The sequence below is a fragment of the Letharia columbiana genome (assembly GCF_014066305.1).
Source record: "Letharia columbiana isolate WasteWater2 chromosome Unknown Sc0000011_s2, whole genome shotgun sequence".
NCBI classification, from domain to species: Eukaryota; Fungi; Ascomycota; class Lecanoromycetes; order Lecanorales; family Parmeliaceae; genus Letharia; species Letharia columbiana.
In genome coordinates, this window is record NW_023501049.1 from 664,008 (window position 1) to 690,067 (window position 26,060).

The following is a 26,060-nucleotide window of genomic DNA, read 5'->3' on the forward strand; positions in this document are numbered from 1 at the left end:
TTTTTTTCTTATAACTTTTTTTTATTCTAATTTCGTTAAAAGCGGCTATAATATCGAATTTATTATATATTCTTATCGCGTATAATCTAGCGAGAATCTCTTTAATTAATAAGAGAGTATTTTAATTAGAAATAATAAGTATATTAAAATTTTTATAATTTATATATAATTTAAATTTTTTATTAAATTTTTTTATAATTAGAATAAGTATTATATAGAAAGAAGTATTTAATCTAATATAGCTTTTCTCTAATATCTTATTAATATATTTTTTTATAATTAATATTTAGTCTCTAGAGAGTCTATAAGCTCTCTTCGATAATAAAATAGCTTTTTTTTTAAAATATATTTCGTAATTAATAAAGCGATAAATAAAAAGTTTATTAATTTTTATTAAATTTTAAACGTTTAGTTATTTATAATATATTATAAAAACTTATTTTTATAATTATTCTATAGTCGAAGATTTCTTTTTTAGTTTATAAAAGAATTTTTTGTAATCTTCTATCGTAATAACGATAATATTAATAATAAACTTCGCTTTCTTATTAATAGAGTTAAAAAATTATTTAAAGTTTTAAAATTATATAATAATAACTTAGTTCTTTAATTTCTTAATTATCTTAATAAAAATATAAATAAAGATCTTTACTATATTCTTTTTCTTAAATATAATCTTTATTATATAATTTAAATTCTTTTTTAAAAATTTATTATTACTTTAAATAGTAATAAGTTTATTATATAATAAATAGTTAAATATATAATAATTTAATTTAAATATAATAATTCTAAATTTAAAGAATATATAAAGATTATATTATTTTAGCTATAGTATTTTTAAAATAATATTAAATTATTTTAATAAGATAATTAAGTATTAAAGTTCTTCTATATAATCTTTTAAAATAAATTTTATTAAAATTATATATATAATATTAAAAATAAAGATAGATTTATTATTAGCTAATTATAATCTATAAAATTATATTAATACTATTTTAAATAGCTTATTTATTTTAATAAAAGATATATTTATAAAGCTTAATATTAAAGCTTTAATATTTAAAAGATAATTAATCTTAATCTATTTTATTAATATAATAATTTTTTTATAAAAGTTTAATTAGCGTTTATTTTATAAAGAGACTTTAATAGTAATAATATACGCGAATAGAGAGATAAAAGCGAGTATTCTTTTTATTTCTAACTCTTTAATTTTTATATATAAGATTTTTAGATTTCTAGCGGCGACTTAATTAAAAATATTTAATTTTTTAATTTTTATAATAATTTAATAAGAATATTCTTCTTAATATCGACGACTTTTAAAATTATATTAATTTATTTTTTTATTAATAAATCTATATTCTTATATAGAGTATTATTATCGCTAAAACGATATTTAATCTTTAAATATTTAAAATATCTATCTTCTTTTTAAATTCTATTTATTAATAATTTAAGATATTTATATTTTTATATATAGAAATTTTTAATAATAATACTATTATTTCTTTTAGTAAAAAAAATTCCGCTAATTATTTAAGAGAATAAAGTTTTTATTAATTTTATTAATCTCTTTCTTACTCTTTAAATCTAATATATTATTAATAGCTCGAAGATCTATATCTAATACTTATAGAAAAATAATTAATTCTTAAAAAGTATTAAAAGATTATTTTAAAATTTAATATCTTAGATATATAGAGATTAATTGTTTTAGATTAAATATTTTATAAATTTTAGTAAATTTTAAGAGAGCGATAGCTATAGAAAATCGTACGTAGAAATTTTTAAACGATTCTTTCTTATCTATTACTCTTATATTAAATTTAGAATTAAAATTAAATATCTTAGTATTTAATTTAATAATCTTATTATATATTTCGAATATATTATTTAATTCGTTAATTATTTCTTAAATAATTTAATATAGATTTAAGATATTTTTATTTATTTTTATTTTAATAATATTATATATAGTAGACTTATAATAATTCTATATATAATTAATTTTCTTAAATTTAATAGAGAAGATTATAGCGCTTTATTTAAACTTTACTTTAAGATATTAACGCTAGCTATTTCACTTATTTTAATTATTAATATTATAAAAATCTAAAATATTAGAGTATCGTTTATTTAATTCTATATTCTTTATATAATTTATAATAAAAGTATAGCGTAAGTTTCGATAAATATTATTAATAAAAATACTCGACTAATAAGATATAATCTCTATATCTTTTTTATCGAAGTTTTTTAAATTAATTAAAATATAAGATTATTACTTCTTTAGCTATTACTTTTTATATTTTAAGTCTTATTTAAATTTCTTATTTTCTTTAATAAGTTTTATAGTATTAATATGATATCTATTATATAAGTCTTAAAATCTATTATTAATTTCTCGCTTATAAAATAATTAGCTATTATTATTATTTAGCTAAATAATAATTATTAATATCTTTATCTTAGTATAAGCGATATCTGTTAGCAACTCAGCTAAAAAAGCTGGTTCCGGGGGTGTCTGCGCTTGATAGTCAGACACCCCTATTTGAATCTAAATACCTGTCCGCAGAGGCCCCGTAGGGCCCCTGTGGGGACTGTTTCTAACAATGCCTCCCCCTCTGGGGGGCTCGTCCTCGAGCTCCGAAGACAGTGCAAAAATCGCGACGTCCCGGGGACTCTTCCCCGAAAGATCCACGATTTTTAAGGACAACATGCCCTGTGCTCCGGGGTTTACTCCCCCGAAGACTTCTAAATGCCCGCTCATTTGCGGGGCTTGAAATTGCCTCTGGGGCCTTTGCCCACGGGGCTACCAAGTGAAAGGCCTTTGGCCCGCCTTCGCACCGGTACAATGTGGGAATGGGGCTGTATTCCGGGCCTGTGACCCCGCCTTAGCGCACACAAATCAAATTCAGGCCTGTTTTGGCCAGCCTCGGGATTTCTTTCCCGGGCGTCTGTTGGGCTTTTGGGGCTTTCTGCCCGAAATGTCCTCGTTGGAATAGGGCTGTTTTGCCCGAAAAATTCCCTTTTAAAAAGGGGGCCCCCCCCAAAAAAAATTTTTTTTGGGGCCCCCTTCGGGGGACTTATTACCCGAGCGACCCTCTGAAAAAACAAAGTTTCTGATTTTTGATGGGGGATCCAAGCGTCCTCGAACCCCCGACCCTCTGACCTTTTTTTCAATGACTAAGCGTGTCACCCCCGCCAAGGCCAAGGGCGCTCCGGGGGGGAAAAAAAACGGGAACCACCCCCAAACAAAGCGCAGACACTAAAGTAGGCTTAACATATTTTTATTCAAAATCACCGTTTATTTCGCTCCGAAATGATATATTGTCGACACGCTGCTCGCTAGAGACGAAATGCAAAGCAGACCTTCAACCCCTGCAGGCTGCTCGCGAGAGACGAAATGCAAAGCAAACCTCCAACCCCTGCAAGCTATGGGCCCAATTTGCTCAGAGGCGCTGACCACCACTCTTGTTGCCGAAAATCTTCGATTGCCTCTTTGACTTGCAAGTCGTCGCGGTACATCCGCGCTGACCCTTCGCAGCCGTCGTTCCATTCTGAGACGCTCCAGACGCCATGACTGGGCTGCTCGAGTTCGTAGCTGCGCCAGACGCGATATTGGCTGCGACGACCGAAGTCGCTGCAACTGCTGGAGATGCAACCACAGGGGTAGCGGTACCCGAGAAGCCTGGCGTTGAGGCGCTTGTGGGAGTCGAAGGCGAGGCTGATAGTATGGGTGGGTTTATGTCCAGTGATTTGGGTGGCATCGATGAAGGCGCCGCTGCTGGTGCTTGAGCTGGCGTCGAAATGGTAGCGGTTGGTGGAGCCGATGCAGGGGCTGGGGATGCAGGCTGAGTCGCTGCTGGGGAGATAGATGCCGGCGACGCGGCCGGAGTTGATGCTGGAGCCGCGGCTGGGGATGCGGCTTGATTTGCTGCTGGTGCTACATAAGCTGGCGACGCGCCTGGAGCGGATGCTGGAGCCGCGGCTGGCTGAGTCGCCGCTGCAGCTCCGGCAGTCATTGGCGAGACGGTGGATTCGACAATATCCACAGTGACTGTCAGCGGAACTTTTGGAGCTTCAGCGACTATTGCCGCGGATACTGCGTTCTCGATGTAGGAAGCCATTCCAGCATTCGTCGTTGAGTTGTAGTCTGCCGGTGAAGCTTGAGCAGATACAGCAGAGCTTGCTCCCGCAGGTGCCGGTGAAGCTTGGGCAGATACAGCTGGGCTTGCTCCCGCTGCCGCTGGGGAAGCGGTGAGCGAGCTCACGTATGCTGGAATGGCCGCGCTGTTCAGGTGGTCGGCAGCGGATGACGAAGCTGGTGACGATGCTTGTCGAGCTTTAACGCGTCTCTTACTTCCCTGCTTGGCGACTATATCGACGTCCATACACGAGGTATAAAGCTCAGCCTTGCCTTTGGGCAGATTTGGGTCCCCATACATAGACGTTGGCCAATCCCATACCCAGTAGAGCACATAGGGCACCCCAGTGGGTATATCTGTAGGAAGAGCAATATCATTTTGGCACCATAGATTCGTGCCCATGAGCTGGTTTGCTGTGTGAGGAAATTGCGCTTGACGATGGGTTGAGATGTTACCTCCATTGATTTGATAGCAGTAGCCATCATCAAAAGGTTGAGTCGCGAGAAGCTTGCCACGCCGATCACCACCACTACCTTCCGCGTTCCATTGTCCAAAGACATCAAGGAATCGCTCGGGAAACTTTGGTTGGGTAGTACCATAAATGTAGACCAAACCACGATTCAAAGGCTTACCCGGCTGGTTTTGCGGGAGAGTGACATGGCCGTTCTCCTGATAGCGCAACGCGACTAAGTCACCCGGAGCTGCTTGAAGGCGTGGACTGCCATCAGCCTGGTACTGCGCGTCCTGGGTGCGCTTGCACATTGTGTCGTTGGGGTAAACTCCAGTTGTGTCCAGTGCAGGAATCGTGTCTCTCTCTTCGATCGCGGGTTGCCCTAAACTCGGGAGTATATGTACCATAAGAGGGTCGCTGAAATTCGGGGCTGTTCTCTTAGTGTTGTTTCGACAGTAGCCTGGGGTGCCTGTGAAGAGTCCTGTCTTGGGGTCGATGACATCCATCTCCTCAACCCATGAGTGTGCTGTGGTGGGAGCAACGAGGAGGACAAGTGCCGCCAGGGCAGCTGCCGCCGAAGAATACATTCTGATGTGTGAGTGGATTTTGGACTGAGGTCGTTGGTTGATATCTGAAGCACGGCCGGTGTGAGGCTGAAGGACGTGAGATCGTAGAATGCTAGTGAATTACGTTTTGGTGGAAGAGTATGTGAAAGATGTGGAAAGATGCTGATGATAAAAGAAGTGAGAGGTAGAAGAAAACAATTAAATATGAACAATAGGCACGGTCAACGTGCTGAATAGGATATCAAAGAACGAAAGTCATTGTCGTGAGGCGAGGCCTATTGTCGAAAATACTAAGTATTCACACGTTTTACAGTACCTACAATGGAAGTCTGCTGAAGGTCAAGGAAGACAAAAGAGAATTGAAGTGAAAAGGGAATTATGAGTTCAATATCACGACGAGGCATGGAGAAGCAAGAATGCAGTGCTGCATCTGTTCACATGTATCGAGGGGTGAAATAGCATCTTGCCTTGACATGACTTGATGACAGCCAATGGTGATTCGAGTTTTAAACACCATCAAACTGTGGGTCTATTACGGGGAACTTTGAAACCTTTCGAAAGGACCCGTGGCGTCCATTGGGAGAGCAAGTCCCATAGCAAAGGCATGCGCTGCTATACTTGGTGAAGGAGACTGTTTTGCATCGATTGGGCAAGGCGCGTACTGAGTGGCAAGAAGCCGTAAACACCTCGACAGGCTTCTAGATTCAATTGTTCCGGGCACAAAGCTATTGTTTCAAGATCGTGCAAGAGATGTTTGGAGAAGCTACCAGTAAAGAAGTCATCGTCCTCAGGAGCAAGCTGTTGAGGCTCGCTATCCAGTGAAAATGTTGAGTCGCGTGGTCGCGTGGTGTCTCAGATTCGGCAGCGTTTCAAATTCTCTTGGCGCTTCCCCAGGCTAAAAATTGCGGGCGCCGAGAGCGCTACCACTCACCTCTCGAGTACACAAACAAGTCGAAACTGATTTCATGATTCCAAGTTCTTCGCCGCCCACAGCTCTTCCAAGCAAACAGTTATTGCCCATCAAGATAAGCCTTTCTAGTCGGTCGAGGCCAGGTCATTTGCCTCTTGCTGGACGCTAGCACTGGCAGCTGATACTGCCTTTGTCTTGGGAACCCAGGTTTGATGGCGGCCAATCCTAGTCGCTCTCAATACTTCACTTGCTCTCGGTTGAACGCTACCACCTTTGTGGTATACGAAAATGACAAATATGAAGAGCACCCCTTTATCTATGTCAAGATATATGATGACCCTCGCCTCGTTGTAATATCCGATACCGGCTGTGGAGGTGGTGACGAGGATCGAGAACATTATCACAACTTAAAGAAGTACATAGAGACTTGTCCAGCCGCGGCTAATGATGGGAAGCCGTTGAACCCCATTGAGGCCCGGAGAACATATTTTATCATTTGTACACATTGTCATTACGATCATATTCTTGGTCTCAAACACTTTCAGACCGCCTCTACGAGTATCCTTGCTTCCTCGTTCGATAGACATTTCATCGAAAAAAATCTTCCTGTGCATTCACTTTGTGAATTTCTTGACGTGCCCACTCCTGAGTACACTGTTTCATATTGGGCGGACGATCTCGACAAGCTCTCGTTCGACGGAAAACCACTCCATCTGCAGATTCTCCATACTCCGGGCCACACGCCAGATGAGCTGGCATGGTACGACGAGCAAGAGCGCCATCTATATGTCGGAGACTCGTTCTATGAGCGAGTAGCGAAAGACAACTCGTATGAACAGGCTATCATCTTCCCTAAAGAGGGAAATTGGGTCCACTACATGCAGTCTTTGGAGAAGCTACTCCGCTTCGTGGAAGAGAAGAATGAGGAACCAGGCAAAGCTACAATCAGGATTGGCTGTGGACATATCACATCCTCTGTGGACGGCGTGGAGATCTTGATAATTGTGCAGCAGCTTTTTCAGGACATCATAGCTGGCAAGGCGCCAATCGTGCATCTCGAGGAGAAGCGAGGGGAGGAATATGCGCTCTGGAAGGCAGATGGAGAGCCAAGGTTCTCTGTAGCGGCGCCCAAGAGACTTGCACTTGAGGCCACAAAAGCCTGATAGTGCACACGAATTCTTGGCACGAGAGTCGGCTTACATACGAATCGTCTGAAACTCTTAGTAACAGGACCCAAGCTGTCAGAAAGTGGTAGTCTTGGGTACTGGCTTCTCCAGATTGTGTACATCCGTAGGTATTAGAGCAAAGTTCTGGACAATCGAGGTGTAGAAGCAGTCTAGCATCTCCTTTTTAAGTCAACAATGAGCCTTTATAATCATGCTGATATTGTCAAGACTCAAACAATTCCCTACGCTTCACTCCTCTCGGGCCCTTTCTGCCGAAGATTACCCATCCCGCAATTGAAATGCGGAGAAAGCTGAGGTGGGTTTTCAGCATCCTTCATTGAGCGTGCACGATCCGCCATGAATGACGGTACGGATAGCAGATGGTGGCTCCACGTCGTTGAGCTCTGAAGAATATGGCAGCGCCGACATCTAGAGAGTACTTCAAGCCAGCTTTGCTGGTGGTGGACATGCAGGAAGACTTTTGCGGGCCTGTAGGTGTTCCCACCATGTACAAGTCGATGATATTCAGCAGGAGCTAAGCATTTTGGCAGAGTGGATCGTTAGCAGTGGAAAGTGGACGGGACATAGCACCGACAATCAACAGCCTCCTCTCTCTGCCGTTTGCCCTGAAGATAGCGACGAAGGACGCACATCCTCAAGGCCACGTCTCCTTTGCAATATCCCATCCCCCCCCAAACAACAAAGCCTTCGAGTCTGCTGTCAAGATCTCCAATCCCTCAGACAGGACCCAATTTCACGAGATACCGCTTTGGCCGGTGCATTGTGTTCAAGGTACGAAGGGAGCCGAGATCATTCCAGAGATAGACGTATCAAAGTTGGATGAAGTGGTTGAGAAGGGGAAGGATAGCGGGTTAGAGATGTTCTCTGGTTTTGCGGATATTTTCGGAAGCAAATCACCGGAGGCAGCCTCGCAAGATCTTGCCGGATTGCTTCACTGCGCTGGAATAACAACGGTCTTCGCCGTGGGCTTGGCAGGAGATTATTGTGTCAAATGTACGGCTCTTGATGCAAAGAAAGAGGGATTCGAGGTCTATGTGGTCAAGGAAGCCACGAGAAGTGTGGATGCTGGCGAGAATGGGTGGGGCAAAGCCACAAAGGAGATGAGGGAGGCTGGGATCGAGATCATCAGCGTCGAAGGTCCGGAAATGGCGAGAGTCAAGAGCTTGAAGTGAGCAATACTCAGTAATACTGGACACGCTTTGATCATCCAGAACTGTCTACGGAGCTTATTCCGCCAGCAGAGAATCATCTTTCAAGCACTGGAATTTTCGGAGCTTAAGATGCTGTGTTTGAGAGGAGTGGACCTCAGCATCTTTGCATTTTTCCTGCATTAGTTGCTACAACAGTATCTGCATCATTACATGGAACCGGTATTTATAGTGGATGAACTCCGGCTCTTACCATCTATGGACTCGTTTACTAGCGCGGTTCCAGCAAGAGATCTACCTTTGCCGGCCGTCGTCATGCATCTCGCTGCGACGCGCTTTTAACAACCTCACAACAATTTCCAAAATCTACCAACAAGCTCCTACGCAACCAATTCGAATTCGTCGCCATGGTTTCATCAAAGGGAAAGCCTACAGACCCTAAGCTTCGCGAGGAGGCCAAGGAAGGTATGTAAATACACCTTACTATGCGCCCAGAAATTACAGTGTTACACTCTCCTGTCCAGCTAACGCACCATTATCTGTAGATGTCAAGCAGATGCCAAACAAGGATGGAGGTGGAAAGGGTCACATGGCTGGATGGAAGGTCAGTTCTCGCTTCGAAGCTCTATCCTGCGCCGCTGCATCGCGTACCACCATGTGCCACTATCTTCTATCCGTGCAGCGCAGCATCTATTGGAGTCCAAGTAACTGACGCGTCTGTCAATCACAGGCTGGCAAAATCTCTGAAGAGTACGAAAAGCGCGGCGGCGGCTACGAGAATGAAGCAGGATCCAAGAACGAGCCAACCAAAGGCGCTCCGACCCCCAAATCCGACGCGAAGAAAGATGCCGAAGTGAAGGAGAATGGCGAAGAGAAGAGCGAGGAGAAGGAGAAAGAGAAGCCAAAGGCCAACAGTGGCAAGAAGGCAACCGGCACCAAGAAAGCTGAGCCAAAGGCCAAAGCTCCCAAGAAAGAGAAGAAGCCACCTGCAGAGGGAACAAGGAAGAGCTCTCGCGTTGCCGCCACTGCTGGCACCAAGCGTAGCGCGCCGGAGGACGACGACGACGACGGTGAGGAGGAAGAGAAGAAGGAGAAGAAAAAGGCACCAGCGAAGAAGGCCAAGACTTCTGCTAAGAAGTGAAGCCACTTCTTCCTTCATCGACAAGTTGGTGCTGGCGGTGTCCGTGCGGTGAATACCCTTTCGAGAATGGACGCTTTTTTGTATACTCAAACCGTGGAGAGGAGTGATTAGATACCTTATCCAAATTCCGCAGCTTCAAGCAACCGAGGCCTAGACCACTTGCGTTAGCTATCCAGTCTCCTTTCCGTTCTTAATGTCTCGCGCTCGAATTACTTGAACATCCAGTCCCACCTTTCCTTGGTTTTCTGAATACACGCGACTGGCGATAGCCGACATTCACGAAGTCGCTGCCTCCCGGTTCTACGTGTCTCCTTTGTTGCCAACTTTTCCACACCCTCACAATGCTTTTCCCGTTTTGGAGGTGTTGGTGTATTCTAGCCACCGGCCATCAAGTCCTTGCACAGGTCATAGTTGACACAAACGCCACGAACGCAACCGAACCTGTCCTTGCAACGAACATCACAACCTCCCGCCTCCTCCTCCAGTACTACGGAACCGACGACGCAACAATAAGCGGCAGGTACCAAATCCTCCTCTGCGGCGCCGGCCAGACCGACTCCAAAGCCGCCAAGCTCCAAGCTCTCCTCCCCCTGATCTGGCAGAATCTCCAGGTAGCAATCCAAGACGTCAAGAAAGGCACCACATCCCAGCACGGCTACACCGCCTTCTTCAAAACCGACACCAACCAAGCGGCCGTGACGGACCTTTTCCACAAAATCTCCGCCGGCGACCCCGTCCCCGTATCCGCCGACCGAGCCACGCGCCTGGGATCACCGACGGCGTCCCCAACCTTCGCCTGCATGGAAGAAGGAGACGCCTTCACAGCGCACCTCTACGCCGAATGCCTCGCCCGAAACACGGGGACGATATCCGCAACCCTGATGACGTGGGGCGCGACGGAGATCGTCTTCATCTGCCCCTCCTTCTGGGCCCTCCCCGCCGGGCTCACGCGGGCCAGCTGCCCACGCGTCGTCCGCAACAGGGCCAGTCCGGACGACGAGGCGCTGATCCGGAGCATGTACGGCTCGGTCGTGCACATGCTGGCGCACGTCTATGTGCCCGAGTCGTTGGATTACGGCAACAGTGTCGTGCAGGAGGTGGATGGTGTGCAGGCTGCCATTGAGCTGAACGCGACGGAGAGTCTGGTGACTGCGAGTAATTATGCGTTTTACGCTGCCGGTGAGTAGGCGCTGTCATCTTTTCATTCTCACGCCCACGTCTGTTCGAATGGATGGTGTGGGTCAGTGTCTGACTCGGATTTTAGCAATTCAAGCTGGGTGTACGGATTGGCCCATCGTGCCTCAATGTGAAGCTGAGGGTATCTGTGCCTGGCCATCATCCTAGAAAGGTGCAAGTATAAGTCCGGTTCGATAGCAGAGGTTTGGGTTGCAGACGCAAAAATGTCGGCTCGAAAGCGAGACGGCGATTAGGAATGGAACTGGCTGATGAAAACATATTTGAGTTGGCATTTATTTACCTTTCTATGACAAAGTCAATATTATGAGACACCTTGAGAAACAAAGACGACTGCTGTTCTCTGGAAAGTAAGAATAGAAGATCTCTTACTTTCTGGTTCTTCGCCCAGGACAACGGTGACTGTAGAGAGGGGAAGTGGATTTTGGTGGTCAATTTGATCAATATGTTGGTACTTGCTAAGCAAGGGATTTGATATGGTGTTGATTATGGGGTGGGCTGAAGGATGTGGGCCTGTAAGCATCAACGCATGGAGAAAGAATCAAGATCCTCGGGTCCATGCTTTCAAATTTCTCATTTATCCTGGGTATCGAACGCCATAAGAATGCCCATACCTTGGCGAGAACCCCCATGAACTCGCCTATGCCCCTATCAAGGCACCGAAGCACTCGTCTTGCCAGAAGCCCCAGGGCTCCCAGAAGCAGCCTTTCCCTCCTCCTCTGGAACCACGATTCTGACCTTCTTACCACCACTCATACTCCTTCCCGCGGCTCCCAAACCCATTGTCCCTGGTCTCTTGCCCCTAGAGCTTCCGCCAACCATGGCTCTAGCCCCTCGGACAGCTCCACTCTCAGCTGCATAACGCTCATCTTTGCTCACACTCTCTGCCTTCCTGCCCCGTTCCTTTTTCTCCACGATTACGTCTCTCCGTGTTCCTGGCACACAGTCACACAGGCACCCTATAGTTGGACAGGCACCCTCACTCATTGGATCGCCCCACCAAACCCGTAGACAGTCCGCATGCCCGCCGTGCCCACACTCCTGGCACCATCCCCACGATGCATCTTTCTTTTGCGGTTTACCACAATCCGCAGGTTCCTGCGTATGCCGTCTGGACGATCCAAGACCTTCCCCAAAGCAGATGGGACATTCAGCCCAATGTTGTTGGCAGCGCTCGCAATAATTCGGGATTCCACCTTTGTTTGGCTTTTGACAGACGGTACACCATGGCCCGCCTGAAGCGATGTGGTAGAAACCCTTGTCCACGACGTCTGGATAGTCGGGATCGCAGAGGTTGAGGAGCGCGTCAGCTTCGACGAAGAGCTGATGGGTGACAAGTTGCTCATGATATTGTAGTAGGATCAAGTTGCAGCGTTCGAAAGGAATAGAATGATTTAGATATGGTGCAAGGTGAAGTACAAGATAAGCAGGAAATTGTGCATTGTGCAGTCTAAGGGTGTAATAATCGATGATCTCCTCGAATATGGCTGTTGCTGTCCATGGATGTGGAATGGGCGACCTCTGCTTGGGACGATCGAAATCCGAAAGGATATAGTAATCAGGTTTATTTAGCAACACCTTTGTTGTGGGAGGGTCAAGGGCCCACTGGCCAAGGCCATTGGTCTCCATGTCTTCGTGATGGACCAATGCGGCTGTATTGCTAGGGCGGTAGCTCGATATCAGTGTAGCAGGCGGAAAGTGCTGCACGGGTGGGTTCTTGGAATGGTGTGGAGAGGCTGGAGAAGATGCTGGAGAGCGTAGGCTTGTTTCATCCTCGAACACCAATGCACTTTCCTCGTGACTTGGGCTATCTTGATAGACTCGGTCCTTGGGAGCATTCAAACGTTCAGGAGTAGATGAGGCCTTCTCGGATCCTGGATTGCTTTCAAAAGACCCCATGGTTGATTGAGCACGGTTCGAACTGTCAGTTGAAGCCGAAAACAGCTGAAAGCTTTCGTTCGAGTCGTGGCGATTAATACTAGCGCCTGAGCCCGGCCCGTTCATCTGGAACGGATCATCAAGTCTGAGTAATGGACGGGGTATCGCCCTATAATTCTCCATGGCAGCGCGACGTTCGGTCATTTGCCGGTCAATTTCGCCAAAATCAGCCCTTGGAGATGTTTGGTAAGTCTTTGATAGACGCTCGTTCTCAGGTTCACAAAGAGCTGTTGCCCCTCCAGATCTCTCTAGGCCGCTGTCCTTGCCTACGGCGTGATTTTCAGGGCTGGTCATCTTCGCCAGCTGTGATACGCCCGTGACTGGTCTCAAGGGCTGCTTGCTCCATAAGGCATCAGAAAGCTGAAGAGACTCGACATTCGCCGAAAAGTTCGACCCAGGTAGAGCATCGGGTTGTGGTCTGGCGAGAGGCGTGGTCATATTGGAGGCATCATCAAGAGCTGTGGAGGCCTTGTTTCTCGATCGCAGCTTTCCTTCAATCGAAATCGACATCTGACTCTCCTGGTCTTCGTTCGTGTAGCCGTCATTGTTACTCGTCGACTGGAAAGACGCTCGCTTCATCGAACTTGAAAGCGATGCCGCATTGAGACGCTTCCGGCGGTTTTCATCTGCTCTCTCGCCCAGTTCGCTTTCCGTTGCTTTCGCCACCACGTTCCAGGTTCCAGAAAGTTGATACTCGCCTACTTGTGCAGCAATCTCCCCGTTGGAGCGTAAAGCATAAGCAAGTTCGTGATGTCTATTGCATCTTGAATCGTCGGTCGGTGGTGGTGGTGGAATGTGATATTCGCGTGCATAGACCTTGAACGTATCGTGATAAGAGAGACCTTCAATCCGCCCAATGCCAGCTGCTTGGGCTGAGTGAGACATCTCCTTTTCGTGTAGGCTTATGTCCAATTTCTGAATTGGTCCACCAGAGCCCGCAGATGGGGGCGTACCTGCTAACGATTTCATTGACCTCGAGGGGCCTGGATGCTTACGTTGCCGGTTCTTGAACGATGAGCTGAGTAAAGTTGGTTCCTCTGAGCTACCGTGCGTTGTGCCGTGGTTGCTGGGGACCTTCTCGCTTCCACTACTTCGTCGTTGATCCCGTTGATTAAAGTCGTCAAGCATATCCTTTATTGATGCTCGCCTTCGCTCCCTTTTCTGCAGGAAAAACAAGACCCGGCCATCTGGAGCGATATCAACAGTGTTTGAACTTCGTCTATCGGATGTCTTTGTTGCAAAATTAATGTCTGTTTGTGTGAACATGCCAGCTGATCCCACAGACCAAAGCAAGCTCTCCGATTTCCAAAGAAGCGCAGTTGCAGGGGTATCATAACGATTCACTTCGCGAAAAGGTATATATGGCCGCCGGAAGTCCCAGATATGTATCTTTGTTTCCTGTTGATCATATGATGTTGCTATTTGTGTGCATTGCCACTGGGCAGGCTCTTCTTTATCGGAAGACCAACAAGCTGGCCTCCAACGGACATTGACGACGGCTTGAGGAGCACGAATCTGCCATAGGTGTTTCATTCTACGGTCTGACGAGGAAAAGTCCCAGACCTTTATATTTTTGTCTGCTCCTCCACTTGCAATATGCTTTCCATCCGGGTGCCAGTCAATTGCATTGCAGGTTTTTTCATGGGCGTTTATTTTGAGGAGCGGAGCATTGTCCCTGCGGATGTCCCAACGCTGGATAGTACCATTATCGGTCCCAATGGCAAATTCCACCCCATTTGTGGGGGACCATCTCAAATCACGTATACCATCGCTGTTTCCTGAAAATTTATTGAGACTCTGGCAAGTCATTACACTTCTTTCTCCAGCAAGTTTCCGTAAATCCCATAAGCGCACAGTCGAGTCTTGGCTCCCAGAGAGCATGAGCTGGGGTGCGTGCGGATTAAAGCCTAACCTATGCACTTGTCTACTGTGCTCGTGTAGACGAGCAATCTCCACACCTGGCCGGCTGATGTCATAGACCACGATATTTCCATTGGCAGCAGCCGTAGCGATGGTGGTGCCGAAATTCCCGTGGGACCATTTTACATCCTGTGCTGCCAATCGATCTCTGTGTCTTGCAGATATTGCACCTGCGGAGGTCTCGTGGGTCGTTGCGTAAGCGATTATATTGGTTCGAAGGTTGAAGTCTTCTGCACAGGTGAAATCCTCGACCTGGATGGTTTTGAGAATGTCCCGCCCTGCCAAGACAGCATGTGTTCGACCCGGGGAGATGTCAAGAGCGGCGATTGGAATGCCTGTCTTATGTTGTGTTTTTCTTTCTGATGTTGGGCTACGAGGATCGTTAGTGGGAGATTCTTGATGTCCTTGGGGGACCTGGGGGACCTTGGGGGTTTGGAACAACGAACGCAAAAGCGACGGGGCTTCCCACCTTGTGCTTGTCTGCCCACTCAACCGGGATGGTTGGGAGTCCGTACTCCGTAGGTATTCCACGGCTGTCGAGGGTCGAGGGCCATAGCGGAAGGGATGTGCGAGGCGTGCAAGAGTATTCGCTGCGAATCCATATCGCTGCGGGGGAAGGGGTGGCGGCGATGGAGGTGACGGGGATTTTTCATCTTGGAGCGGATTTTTGGACATTGAGTATCACGCTGAGCCTGCTCTGTACTCGATGATGATTGGGACAGCCCGAAGGCCCCACCATCTAAAGGAGCGGTCAGCGAGCACGTATAGGACAGGATTCTTTCACTCATTTGAGATAACGAGGCTTGCATACAGTCTAGAGAATGCAACGGTTCGACGACGACGTTGAAGAAGCTGAGAGGTCCAGACGACGCCTTTCACAGCTCCCGGTGCATTGTGGTGCAGAGTGGTGCAGTAGATTGATCTCGAAAACGGGCTTGGCGGCATGTTGGCTGACGGTTTAGGCGTTGGGCCTTGGCTCCTTCTGGGCAGCCGACGAGCGGGTTGTGCTCGTACGGCGACCCTAAAGGCAGCATTAAGGCCCCTGCCTAAGCTGCCTAAGCGATCATTGGCAGAGCACCTAATCTACCGGCAACCGGGGACCAGGGACTTTTGACTCTAAGCAGGTGTTACAGGCATTCTGCAGTGCTTCTGCAGGCTTGTTTACGCCTCACAACGTTTAAATTGATAGACTACTCTTGAGTCTTACAGTATTAGCCTCTTGGGCCACTCTTCAGCGGGAAGGATCTAAATCTTCCTTACCTTAACTTCTAATAAATAAGCATCTCGGATGAACATGTTTTAATATATGCAGCAGCTCCTCACAAAGACCTCACGCGACTATCACACTTTTCCTTTTCGCCACGCCCATCCCTCTTCCCCTTCCCCTTCCTCCCTTCCCCTTCCCTCTCATATCCCAATTCAGCAGCATATCATCATGGCCTCTACTTAATATCTCTTACTCTTTACCGGTCCTGGCGTTCAGGTGCCTTCAAGTCTTTCGTTACCCAGCATGACCTCTTCAACAACCATTATCACCATGGCTCAAGAGATCATGGTCTATACCCATTATGCTTCTCCTATCATTCTCCTTGTCTTCTTCCTCGTCGCTTTCACCGCTCACAGCATCTTAACCGCTTCCAAGGAGGATGTCGTCCAACCGGAAACGGGCCAGACTGGACCGGGGGGCAAGCCGTTACCGCGGAACAGCTCACCGACTGCTAAAGCCGCGCGGGAGAAGAAGGCACTGGACTTCAGTCCATCTCGAAAGCTACTTTTCACCTGGCTCTCCGCTGGTGTCGTGCTCACCTTCCTCGGGAATGCCGTAACCGTGATTGTGCATGCACTGTTGGACAGGAAAGATAATTGGTGGTGCGGCCAAGCCGTTGTGGTATGTGAGATTATACTCCTGCTTCACCGGTGGACCTTGACTGATGTGCGGCCTCCAGATCTATGTAGTTGCCTCATTCTTTGCATACTCTCTTCTCTTGATATCGATTGTCGACACAAAGCCGGCTCCAACGGGTGCTCATCTCTCTACATGGATCGTGGCATCCATCCTAGAAATCATACTCCTCGGCGCTTCTTTGGCACTGTATACTTCCGACCACCGTGAGCCCAAAGCAGGTAGTGGTAGGGACGGCCAATTCAGGACAGGGGTGACCACATATGAAGCTGTTGAGGTCCTCATCGATCTTTTGCGAATACTATTCCTTGGTGCCCTGATATTCTTTTACGTTCTCTTTGTCACCCTTCGATGGGCAAAGCTGAGAGAGAAGCGTCATGCAGCAAACGGAAATCTGCCCGAGACAACCGGTCTTCTCAATGGTCATCAGGCAGAATATGGCACAGTCAATGGTCAAACTTACGGTAGCATTCATCCAGACCACGCCAAAGAAGAAGAGCCGGGCTGGGTGAGGCCAACGAAAGTACCGACGAAGAGTTGGTGGGAATACATTCGTGGATACTCTCTTTTCTTCCCTTACCTCTGGCCTGCGAAGTCGCGCCGACTGCAAGGCATTGTTATCGTCTGCTTCGTGATTGTCATGATACAAAGAGCCGTCAATCTATTGGTTCCAATACAGGCAGGTCGTGTTACCAATACTCTCGCAGGCGAAAATGGGGCTCCTTCTAGTGTTCCTTGGGGCCAGATCTGTCTTTACATCTTCTACAGGTTTCTCCAGGGAGGCAGTGGAGTACTTGGCGCCGCTCGATCGGTGATGTGGATACCTATTGAACAATACTCCTACCGTGAGCTCTCGACTGCGTCATTTGAGCACGTCCATGGGCTTAGCTTGGACTTCCATTTGGGCAAGAAGACTGGAGAAGTAATATCAGCTATGAGTAAGGGCCAGTCGATCAACACGTTCCTTGAACAAGTGACATTCCAGCTGCTGCCGATGCTGGTTGACCTCGCCGTCGCTTTCGGCTATTTTCTCTACGCCGTCGATGCCTATTACGCTCTGGTAGTGGCGATCGTAACATGTGCATACTTGTACATCACCATCCGTTTGGCACAATGGCGTGCAGACCTTCGAAGGGAGTATGTCAACCTTGATCGCCAAGAGGATGCTGTCAAGTAAGTTTAATGGCGAAATTTATCGTTGGATTTTCTAACACATTCATTGCAAGGAATGACTCGATGGTCTCTTACGAAACCGTCAAGTACTTCAATGCAGAATCCTACGAGTTCCAACGCTACCGTAACGCCGTCAACAAGACCCAGCAAGCGCAGTGGAAGGTTGCAACTACACTCAACATCATGAACATCTCTCAGAATGTTGTGTTCACCTTGGGCTTGATGATCGTTTGCTTCATTGCTGCCTATCAAGTCACCAGCGGCCAACAAAATGTGGGCCTCTTCGTCTTAGTTCTAACCTACATGGCCCAACTCCAAGCACCACTGAACTTTCTGGGCACATTCTACCGCTCCATCCAACAATCGATGATCAATGCTGAGCGTATGCTTGAGCTCTTCAAAGAGCGTCCTACCGTCATAGACGAGCCTACTGCAGAAGAATTGCCGAGCTGCCAAGGGGAAATCCGCTACAATGATGTCAACTTTGCGTACGATCCTCGGAAGCCTGCATTGAAAGGGCTGAGCTTCCGATGCGCTCCAGGCACTACTACAGCACTAGTGGGAGAGTCAGGAGGGGGCAAATCAACAGTGTTCCGTTTGCTCTACCGCTTCTACAACCTTGGTGGAGGAAGCATCCAAGTCGATGGGCATGATGTCAAAGATATTACGATCGATTCTTTGCGACGTCACATTGGTGTTGTACCACAGGATACTGTGCTCTTCAACGAAAGCCTCATGTACAACCTCAAGTATGCGAACGTCAATGCTACAGATGAAGAGGTCTTCGAGGCCTGTCGTGCGGCGAGCATTCATGAAAAGATCTTGAACTTTCCTGATGGCTACGATTCCCGTGTCGGAGAACGCGGACTCAAGCTGTCTGGGGGCGAGAAACAACGCGTTGCCATCGCCAGGACCATACTCAAGAATCCACGTATTATTCTCCTTGACGAAGCAACCGCTGCTCTCGACACCGAGACCGAACAGAACATTCAGACTGCGTTAGACAAGCTTTCTCAAGGCCGTACTACACTCGTAATTGCTCATCGCCTCTCAACCATTACCACCGCAGATCAAATCATGGTCCTCCACGCGGGCAAGGTCGCTGAGAGTGGTACACACTCTGACCTCCTGAAGGTTGATGGGCGATACGCGAGTATGTGGCGCAAGCAAATTCGTGCGCAGAGAGTCGCCGAGGAAGCCCAAGACCTTGCCGATAGAGCAGAGAAACTCCGCAAGGAAGCCAGAGGCGATGAGAGCGCTAGCCAATCCGAGGATGAGAGAAGTGGAGGGAATACACGTGGACGGACAGCACAGGGAAGTTCGAAGCCGGGCTCTCGCTATGAGGACGATGGTATGCCTCATGGTCATCCTTGACGTATAGAAGCTGTTAGCGATGCTCGAGGAAATAATTCGGTCAGTACATACATGCATTCAACTAAAATAAAAGCGAGGTTTCGGAGCTAGGGTTATGACTTGACGATGCAACGGCTCATGGTGTTAGCTCTTATCAGAGAGCACAAAAGGGAGCAGTAATTCTTTAATGCTGATTGGTGCGAGCGGTGAAGTCAAGATTTCGTCTGCAGCTTTACAAGCTGACGGGTAATTAAGGAGGAAGATACTTCAATGGCTGTCAATGTCTCAGATAATCCGAGGTCTCCTTTTCCATTGATGAGGGACAGGCCAAGGGCTGTGGATGGTCTAGTTGGAAAAATTCCAATTCATAAATGAGGTAGATGCTCATGGATGGCTCATGTTACATAGATGAAAAGATTCTCAGCCACATGCATTGCTGATGAAGACGTGAGAACCCTCAGATGATCGTTCTTGACGGAGCAACGAGATACTTGAAATTTGCGCGAGGCATCGGAGTCCAAGCTCCGAACCAGCGGAGAGCATTAATCTCTATTAATAATCGACAAGTACAGAACAAACGCCAAACTCCAGTAGCCGAATCCTCCCGCCATCAACGAAAGTCCCATATTACCACCACCGCGGGAAATAATCCCACATACCCATCCACCACCGTCCTAGGATCCCGAGCCTCCCCCCATCCCCTGGCCCACCTCCCAGCTCGAATCTCCACCATCCCAAGCGTTCCAGAACGCCAGTCGGACTCCCGCGCATCCCCCTCGTCGGAACCGGCCGACGACGGCCTAGACCCCGCGCTGCCTCGGACCGGTCAACCGATCTCGAGCGCAGGGTCCCAGGCTCGGAGCTTCCTACAGCTTGACGGACTTGCGGACAGCGGCGGCGCGAGCGGGCGCGGCGCGGTCGGCCGCGCGGGCTGCTCTGCTGCGGTGGGGAGGGGGTGAAGGGGCCGCGTTCTTGGGGGCCGTGGCTTTCTGGATGGCTTTGGGGGCGGTCTTGGTCGGTGGGGCCTTCTTGCCGGCCTTGCCCTGGCTCTTGCTCTTGCTGCTCTTTCTTGGCAGGGGGGTTTGCTCCTGGTCTAGCTTGGTAGAGGTGAAGATGCCCTTGTTGGTGCGCGGGCTGACTCTCTTGAGCTCTTGGGATGCGGTGGCCTTCATGGTGATGGGTGAGGATGGGGCTGGGGTTGGCGTTGGCGTTGGTGTTCTGGATGTGAGTTTTGCGAAGGGGTGGGTTGCGAGTACGACGAGTTGGTGGAACATGCTTTTTCGACTGCTGGTTGCGTCGCCTTTTTGATTCGGGGGTTGTCGAGAAGACGCACGCGGAGGCAGGCTTTGTATCCGATTTCCGTGTGCCGAACGCTTTGTTGGAGGTTGGGATCTTTGAGGGAAGCGTTGAACGCCAGAGACAACGCTGTGAAATCTTTTTGTTTTTCCTCCGGATGCGGCGACCTTTCAGCAATGCACCTTGAGGGAATCTTTGACCAATGGACTAGTTTGAGACTCAGGATTGATAATCTGGATAGCTTTGTTCACCAAACGCGTCACTATACTAAGCCTTGTCCCGCGAAAATTCAATGGTGATCGCAAGCTCTTCAGGGAACATTGAAGGGTACCACAAAGCAGCATCATAGGACTGCCTAGGCTTGTATACCAAGAAATGGTGGGCTTGATCTTTTTGATGCGTTTGTGTGTTGGCGCTGCTCTGCGAGACTATGAGCGATAACGAACGTTAGTCAAAGACTGTGCACTTCGTCAGATGGTGGCTGAGACTACAGAGCATATTTCATGGCTTCTTCTGCCGTAGTCTTTGATCTTACCGAACCAGATCAAGGACCTGTCTCGCCTGTTCTGAGCTTGGAGCGCAGAACAAAGCGGCCTCGTTCGGCGTGAAACCAGGCTCCAAGGAGAAAAACAACGTTGAGGAAAGCATTGTAAAACTTGCTCTTGATGAAAACATGGTTGGCGATCTTATTGTGAGACTTATTACGATCGTCACGAGTTCATTGGGCATAATCACGGCTTCTCACTTCGTGAGCACGTCAGTGAGAGAGGGCAAAGTAGATTCTCGGGCACGCACACGATTCCTTGATGCGCTCTCTCCGCAAATTTCTGATTGACAAAGCTGAAAGTTTCATCGTTTACTTCCGATGGGTAGTGGTGACGCCGATTTGGATAACGGTGCCAGCGACACCGTGACCTAGGATCTGGCGTGGTGCAACGAGGATGTGGCTGTTGTTTGGTGGAGGTCGAGAGGCATGGAAGCCGTCCATTCGCCTTAAATCAGCACCTCACTATCCTTTGGTGTGGAAGGGAGTTGCCAGATCTCTCGCGGTGCGCGAGGAGTGGCAGTGACGACTGCGGTATGGATGGTCATGATGGATCATGAAAGTTCTGTGAGGCCTGTATCGCAGAATTTTGGTCGCCTTTGCTATCGTTATATAGTCAATCGCATGTGTGTGGGTGTCATGGAAAAGGGTGTATTGGATTGTTCAGCGTGCATACTACCCTGTCAACGCATTGCAGAAGGTGTCGCCTTGCTTATTTCTTTCAGGGGTCGGAGGGCTTCTTCAGTCACGATCGGCCTTTGAAATTAGAATGAGCATCTCCGCACTCTAGCCTATAGTAAAAGCACGCGACAGGGTTTTATGGAAATCAATACTGAATCTGCATGAAATCATTTCCTTGCCGGTACATACATGCGATCAACCTACGTTCATCTTTAACACAAAAGATTCACCCAAAGATCAGACGTAACAGCTTTCTCTCGAGGACGGGACCCCTGCTTGTCACAAGCACCACAAGCGTCCTGTCAGATTTGTTTGATCAGCAAGTTCGAGGTGTCGGTGCGTGGGAGGTCTGAAACGCCGCTTTCGGTCCTTGTCAAATATCCTCATTGCAGGTCTGAGTATTAGAGAAGTACGAACCCGATGGTTTGTTGTAAGAGCGAGAATAGAGAAGGGTATTTGGATCGCTGACGCTCCCCTCACTCATAGCCTCGTCGCTCATCCTACGCGCTAAGCGCGGCAAAGTGTATCTCCAACATCATATTCTCCATCCTTCTCTACCATCCTCTGGGAGATGAGCCTCTCCAATCCTTCCCCTCCGAAATGAATGAGCGGGCGTAGCAGAAATCTGCTTACTGCCACCAGATTATCAAAAGAACCCAGTGACTCATTTGTCCACGCTCTTCTTCAACACAAACACAGCCTTCCTGCCGTCGCTGACTCTTGGAAGCTTGCAACTATTGCGGATTCGAGAGACGCTAGATAACACAGGCATTTCGCAATAATTCAATGGCAAGCCATTTCCAGCCACGATGACAGTGGTATCTGTCGTACGAATGTAAAACCTGCGGCTACCTGCCGCCTTGACCTGCGGCTTAGCTGGGGGAGCAAATCGAGCCTTCTTAAGAAGAGGTAATCAGCTTGCTTCCTCCACATGTCCTCAAGGTGTTGTGATGCAGTGTGAGCCATCTGAATCAGATCTCCTTGTTCGCATTGTTTCGCCTCGGCTGTAGGGAAGAATCTCGAAGATGCTATCGTTACTATGACAATCATTAGTACAGCCTGGTGGAGATGCTGCAATTCTCCATCTTGCAATGTTACTTCTTAAAACTTCATCGTCTCCTTAGCATATAGTTGCTGCTCTTCTCATTTGTTTGACTGGCTTTCGTCATTATCGTCGAGACATTGAGGTGAGGGGAATCTTTCGGACTTTGTAATTCGGTACACCTGCTTTCCTCCGCCACATCAGAACATTTACACAGTAACAGTCGAGATGGACAGTACACCGGAACGATCCCAGGTTTGTCCGCTAATCAGGTTCAGTCATCAGCTTGAACTTCCAAAACCTGGGAAGACCGTTGTCTGGAAACCTCACACCAGTGGTTCACTCCTCCCAGACTTCACCCAGAGGCAATCATCTGATACACCACAGGGTCTCATAGAGACTATGTACCAACAGAAAATCCTCACGGATGTGCTTCTAGTCAAATACCCACATCTTCTCAGAAGCATTGCAGGGCTTCATGTCGCCTGCATTTAAAAGAAATCTTTCTCACTCACTTCGATGCACCTCTGGATGTGTCAACAGTCCAGTCGTATTGAACACTTGCGGAGTAGGAGCCGAAGAGGGAGATCGTTTTCATTCATGGTAAAACACGGAGGAAGTTCCTGCAGTGGTCATGTTGAACAAAGCCTTCGTCATTACGGGCTATGCCAACGCAACAGTGGCCTACTTGCTTATGGGTGAGGTTTTAGGGGAATGGACAGGCCAAGGGGTCTGATTAGAAAGGTGGAGGAAGTTCCAAAAGCCGCCGGAAAAGCGCAGATTGTGGGTTTCTCCGAGTCCCCTTGACTATATAACAGACGAGAGCTGACTTCCATGATGGCACCTCGACGTTGAGATAGGAACGAAAGCCGAGCTCGTGTTTCCGAATTTTGGCTACTCCAAGATGTGTCCAGCGGCGCAATGTACTTTGGTGAGACATTGAACGATTCCTCAGACTCTGGTGGAGAATTACACAACATGCGCCGATAGGAAAATGGAACCGATGGCACGATTACGCAAGGTTTTGGGTGCGAATGACGCGCTTGTGCTATGAAGTCTCACTCCACCAGAGGAGAGGGGCCAGAATTTGACATCCTAGCATCAAGCGGCACCTTATCGATAAAAGTGGAGCACGGTTAGACACGGCTTTTTTCAATCGTTACTTCCTTCCTTTGATCACTCTCTTAGAAAAGATAAGGGTGAACAGTCAGCATAAATTGGGATCATGTTCCTCATATACTCCCCGTGAATCTACCAAAGCCAAACATTTTCCACTTTCTGCTCTCACACTTCTCTATACTCATTCTTACCAAGAATGCTAAAATCACAGCAGCCCCTTCGGCTTCTTCAACGTGGCACCAAACCCCCTTACCTCAATCGCACCCAGTACCGCTCTCTCCACTTTGATCAGTCGCACCGGACCATCAGTACAACTGCCTCCACAGATCAGGACACCTATGCTGCCACTCCTGCTGTAACGCCGACTTTGCCCACCATATCACAGCCCTCACGACCGCTATCCGTCCTTCCATTACCCATCCTCCTCCGCTCATACGCCCTTACAGCTCTTTCTTCCTATCCGCTACTCCTATCGCCCTCCCTTCGTCTCCTCTCATTCGTCGCCCACTCCTCGTCCGCACTCCTGAACCCAGACCGCAATCCTCTCCTCCACTACCTCCTCAAGAAGACATTCTACGCCCAATTCTGTGCTGGTGAGACGAAGATTGAGGTACAGAAGACGGTGAAGGGGCTTAAGAGTATGGGATATAACGGCGTCATCTTAGCATACGGCAAAGAGATCGTGCTCAACAAAGGGGAGAAGGTTGACACATCCTCAAGCCAATCAGCAGATCCCACAGCCGAGAGGGATGTGCAAGATTGGAAAGAAGGTACCTTGAAGACCGTGCAGATGGCTGAAGAAGGCGATATGATTGGCCTGAAATTCTCCGGGGCTGGAAGAGACGCGATGAGGCAACTTGCTGCTGAGGCATCACCTAGCGAAGCCATTGAGAAGGCGACAACCGAGATATGTGACCTTGCACAGGCAAGAGGTGTTCGCTTACTTTTTGATGCGGAGCAAGACGCTGTTCAGCGCGGTATCGATGCGTGGACGCTTGAATTCGCGAGAAGGTATAACAGGATGGCTCTAGGAAAAGCGGTTGTGTACGGGACATACCAGGCTTACTTACGCTCCACGCCAAAAATTCTGGCTCAACATCTTGCTGTTGCCAAGCAAGAAGGTTTTACGTTGGGTGTAAAGCTCGTCAGGGGCGCTTATATGAGCAGCGATCCTCGAACACTTTTCTGGAGTACAAAAGAGGAAACCGACAAGGCTTACAATGGTGTTACAGAGGCTTTGCTCAAGAAGCGGTGGAACAATGTTCTGCGACCGTCGACCAGGGAAGCAAGTGAGAGAATATCGTCAGAAGTGGCCTTTGTGCTGGCAAGTCATAATCATGATTCCGTGCAAAAAGCCATGGCAATCCAGAGAGAGCAAACCGAAAAGCATGAAGCGAAGATCGATATGGCTTACGGGCAGCTGATGGGTATGGCAGATGAGGTTAGCTGCGAGTTGGTGATGGCTGCGAAGGCGGCAGGGGTGGTGCCATTTGAGAAGACGGAGTGTGCGGGTCCCAAGACCTATAAGTATCTGGTGTGGGGCTCTGTGGGCGAGTGTCTCAAGTATTTGATCAGACGGGCTGAGGAAAATAGGGATGCTGTGGTGAGGGCAAAGGGCACAAGGATGGCGCTGAGGATGGAGCTGGGGAGGAGGATTTGGGGTTGACGCAACTCACACAAACAAAAATCAGCAATCAGCAATCAGCAATCAGTAACCGGGAATCGGCAATCGGCACTTGGAACAATGACATTCATCAGTGAACAAACTTCAGACTCCTGGTGTCTAAGTCGTGAAGGCTGCAACGATACAGGGAAGCTATAAACACTGTGAATCTACAGTATGAGAGTGACACAAATGCTTGGCACAATGATTTCTCAAAGAGGGCTTCACTGTAAAGAGTGACAACACAGTGGACGACCTTGCTATATAAATATGTTCGCCTTCCAGCTGTCTCCGTCTTCCAACCCACGCACTCCCGACAGCAAACTTCTCAAAGCACCTGCAATCAAATCCACCTACCTCAAAGTCTCCAGTCACCATAAGCAGCCAAGGGGGTCCAGAGCATCGATTGTCGGAATGCCTTTCTCCGAACTCCTCCTCAAAGGCGTCAAGCTTACAGCTAGAGGAGCCGGCTTGGTCGCAGTGGTCGCGGTGGTCAACATTGTACCAGCCGCCGCCTACGAGCGCTCTGGGTGGATGACTCAGAAGGATCTCGAGCGAAACATCAAGGCGCAGCAGAGCCGTCCAGGCACCTGAGTGTAAGTCTTCCGTGTGCATTTTGTGATCGTTTTGCGTGGGAAGACGTTTGCTGACTGTTCACGATAGCGTAACAGAAG

The 26,060-nt window shown here is 47.8% G+C and overlaps 10 protein-coding genes across 10 annotated transcripts; 7 read left to right on the forward strand and 3 right to left on the reverse strand.

Annotated features, from left to right (window-relative positions):
• Window positions 1-3,461: 3,461 nt before the first annotated feature.
• On the reverse strand, window positions 3,462-5,769 carry HO173_004381 (uncharacterized protein; the record flags this gene model as incomplete). Its single annotated transcript, XM_037306305.1, has 2 exons — window positions 3,462-5,196; window positions 5,711-5,769. The coding sequence occupies 2 exons, from the start codon at window positions 5,767-5,769 to the stop codon at window positions 3,462-3,464; spliced, it is 1,794 nt and encodes a 597-aa protein (XP_037166815.1).
• Window positions 5,770-6,139: 370 nt separating this feature from the next.
• Window positions 6,140-7,247, forward strand: HO173_004382 (uncharacterized protein; the record flags this gene model as incomplete). Its single annotated transcript, XM_037306306.1, has 2 exons — window positions 6,140-6,227; window positions 6,292-7,247. 2 exons carry the CDS (start codon window positions 6,140-6,142, stop codon window positions 7,245-7,247), a joined length of 1,044 nt encoding a protein of 347 aa, XP_037166816.1.
• Window positions 7,248-7,663: 416 nt separating this feature from the next.
• Window positions 7,664-8,443, forward strand: HO173_004383 (uncharacterized protein; the record flags this gene model as incomplete). Its single annotated transcript, XM_037306307.1, has 2 exons — window positions 7,664-7,741; window positions 7,802-8,443. 2 exons carry the CDS (start codon window positions 7,664-7,666, stop codon window positions 8,441-8,443), a joined length of 720 nt encoding a protein of 239 aa, XP_037166817.1.
• A 383-nt stretch (window positions 8,444-8,826) lies between these two features.
• HO173_004384 (uncharacterized protein) lies at window positions 8,827-9,560 on the forward strand (the record flags this gene model as incomplete). Its single annotated transcript, XM_037306308.1, has 3 exons — window positions 8,827-8,884; window positions 8,965-9,023; window positions 9,150-9,560. 3 exons carry the CDS (start codon window positions 8,827-8,829, stop codon window positions 9,558-9,560), a joined length of 528 nt encoding a protein of 175 aa, XP_037166818.1.
• A 341-nt stretch (window positions 9,561-9,901) lies between these two features.
• Window positions 9,902-10,747, forward strand: HO173_004385 (uncharacterized protein; the record flags this gene model as incomplete). Its single annotated transcript, XM_037306309.1, has 1 exon — window positions 9,902-10,747. The coding sequence occupies one exon, from the start codon at window positions 9,902-9,904 to the stop codon at window positions 10,745-10,747; it is 846 nt and encodes a 281-aa protein (XP_037166819.1).
• Window positions 10,748-11,405: 658 nt separating this feature from the next.
• HO173_004386 (uncharacterized protein) lies at window positions 11,406-15,287 on the reverse strand (the record flags this gene model as incomplete). The annotated part of the gene is made up of 3 exons (XM_037306310.1): window positions 11,406-11,689; window positions 11,738-14,982; window positions 15,082-15,287. The coding sequence occupies 3 exons, from the start codon at window positions 15,285-15,287 to the stop codon at window positions 11,406-11,408; spliced, it is 3,735 nt and encodes a 1,244-aa protein (XP_037166820.1).
• An 835-nt stretch (window positions 15,288-16,122) lies between these two features.
• HO173_004387 (uncharacterized protein) lies at window positions 16,123-19,062 on the forward strand (the record flags this gene model as incomplete). The annotated part of the gene is made up of 3 exons (XM_037306311.1): window positions 16,123-16,500; window positions 16,559-17,688; window positions 17,742-19,062. 3 exons carry the CDS (start codon window positions 16,123-16,125, stop codon window positions 19,060-19,062), a joined length of 2,829 nt encoding a protein of 942 aa, XP_037166821.1.
• A 589-nt stretch (window positions 19,063-19,651) lies between these two features.
• HO173_004388 (uncharacterized protein) lies at window positions 19,652-20,213 on the reverse strand (the record flags this gene model as incomplete). Its single annotated transcript, XM_037306312.1, has 2 exons — window positions 19,652-19,853; window positions 19,912-20,213. The coding sequence occupies 2 exons, from the start codon at window positions 20,211-20,213 to the stop codon at window positions 19,652-19,654; spliced, it is 504 nt and encodes a 167-aa protein (XP_037166822.1).
• Window positions 20,214-20,513: 300 nt separating this feature from the next.
• Window positions 20,514-25,389, forward strand: HO173_004389 (uncharacterized protein; the record flags this gene model as incomplete). Its single annotated transcript, XM_037306313.1, has 2 exons — window positions 20,514-20,547; window positions 24,170-25,389. 2 exons carry the CDS (start codon window positions 20,514-20,516, stop codon window positions 25,387-25,389), a joined length of 1,254 nt encoding a protein of 417 aa, XP_037166823.1.
• Window positions 25,390-25,656: 267 nt separating this feature from the next.
• On the forward strand, window positions 25,657-25,980 carry HO173_004390 (uncharacterized protein; the record flags this gene model as incomplete). The annotated part of the gene is made up of 1 exon (XM_037306314.1): window positions 25,657-25,980. One exon carries the CDS (start codon window positions 25,657-25,659, stop codon window positions 25,978-25,980), a length of 324 nt encoding a protein of 107 aa, XP_037166824.1.
• Window positions 25,981-26,060: the final 80 nt, after the last annotated feature.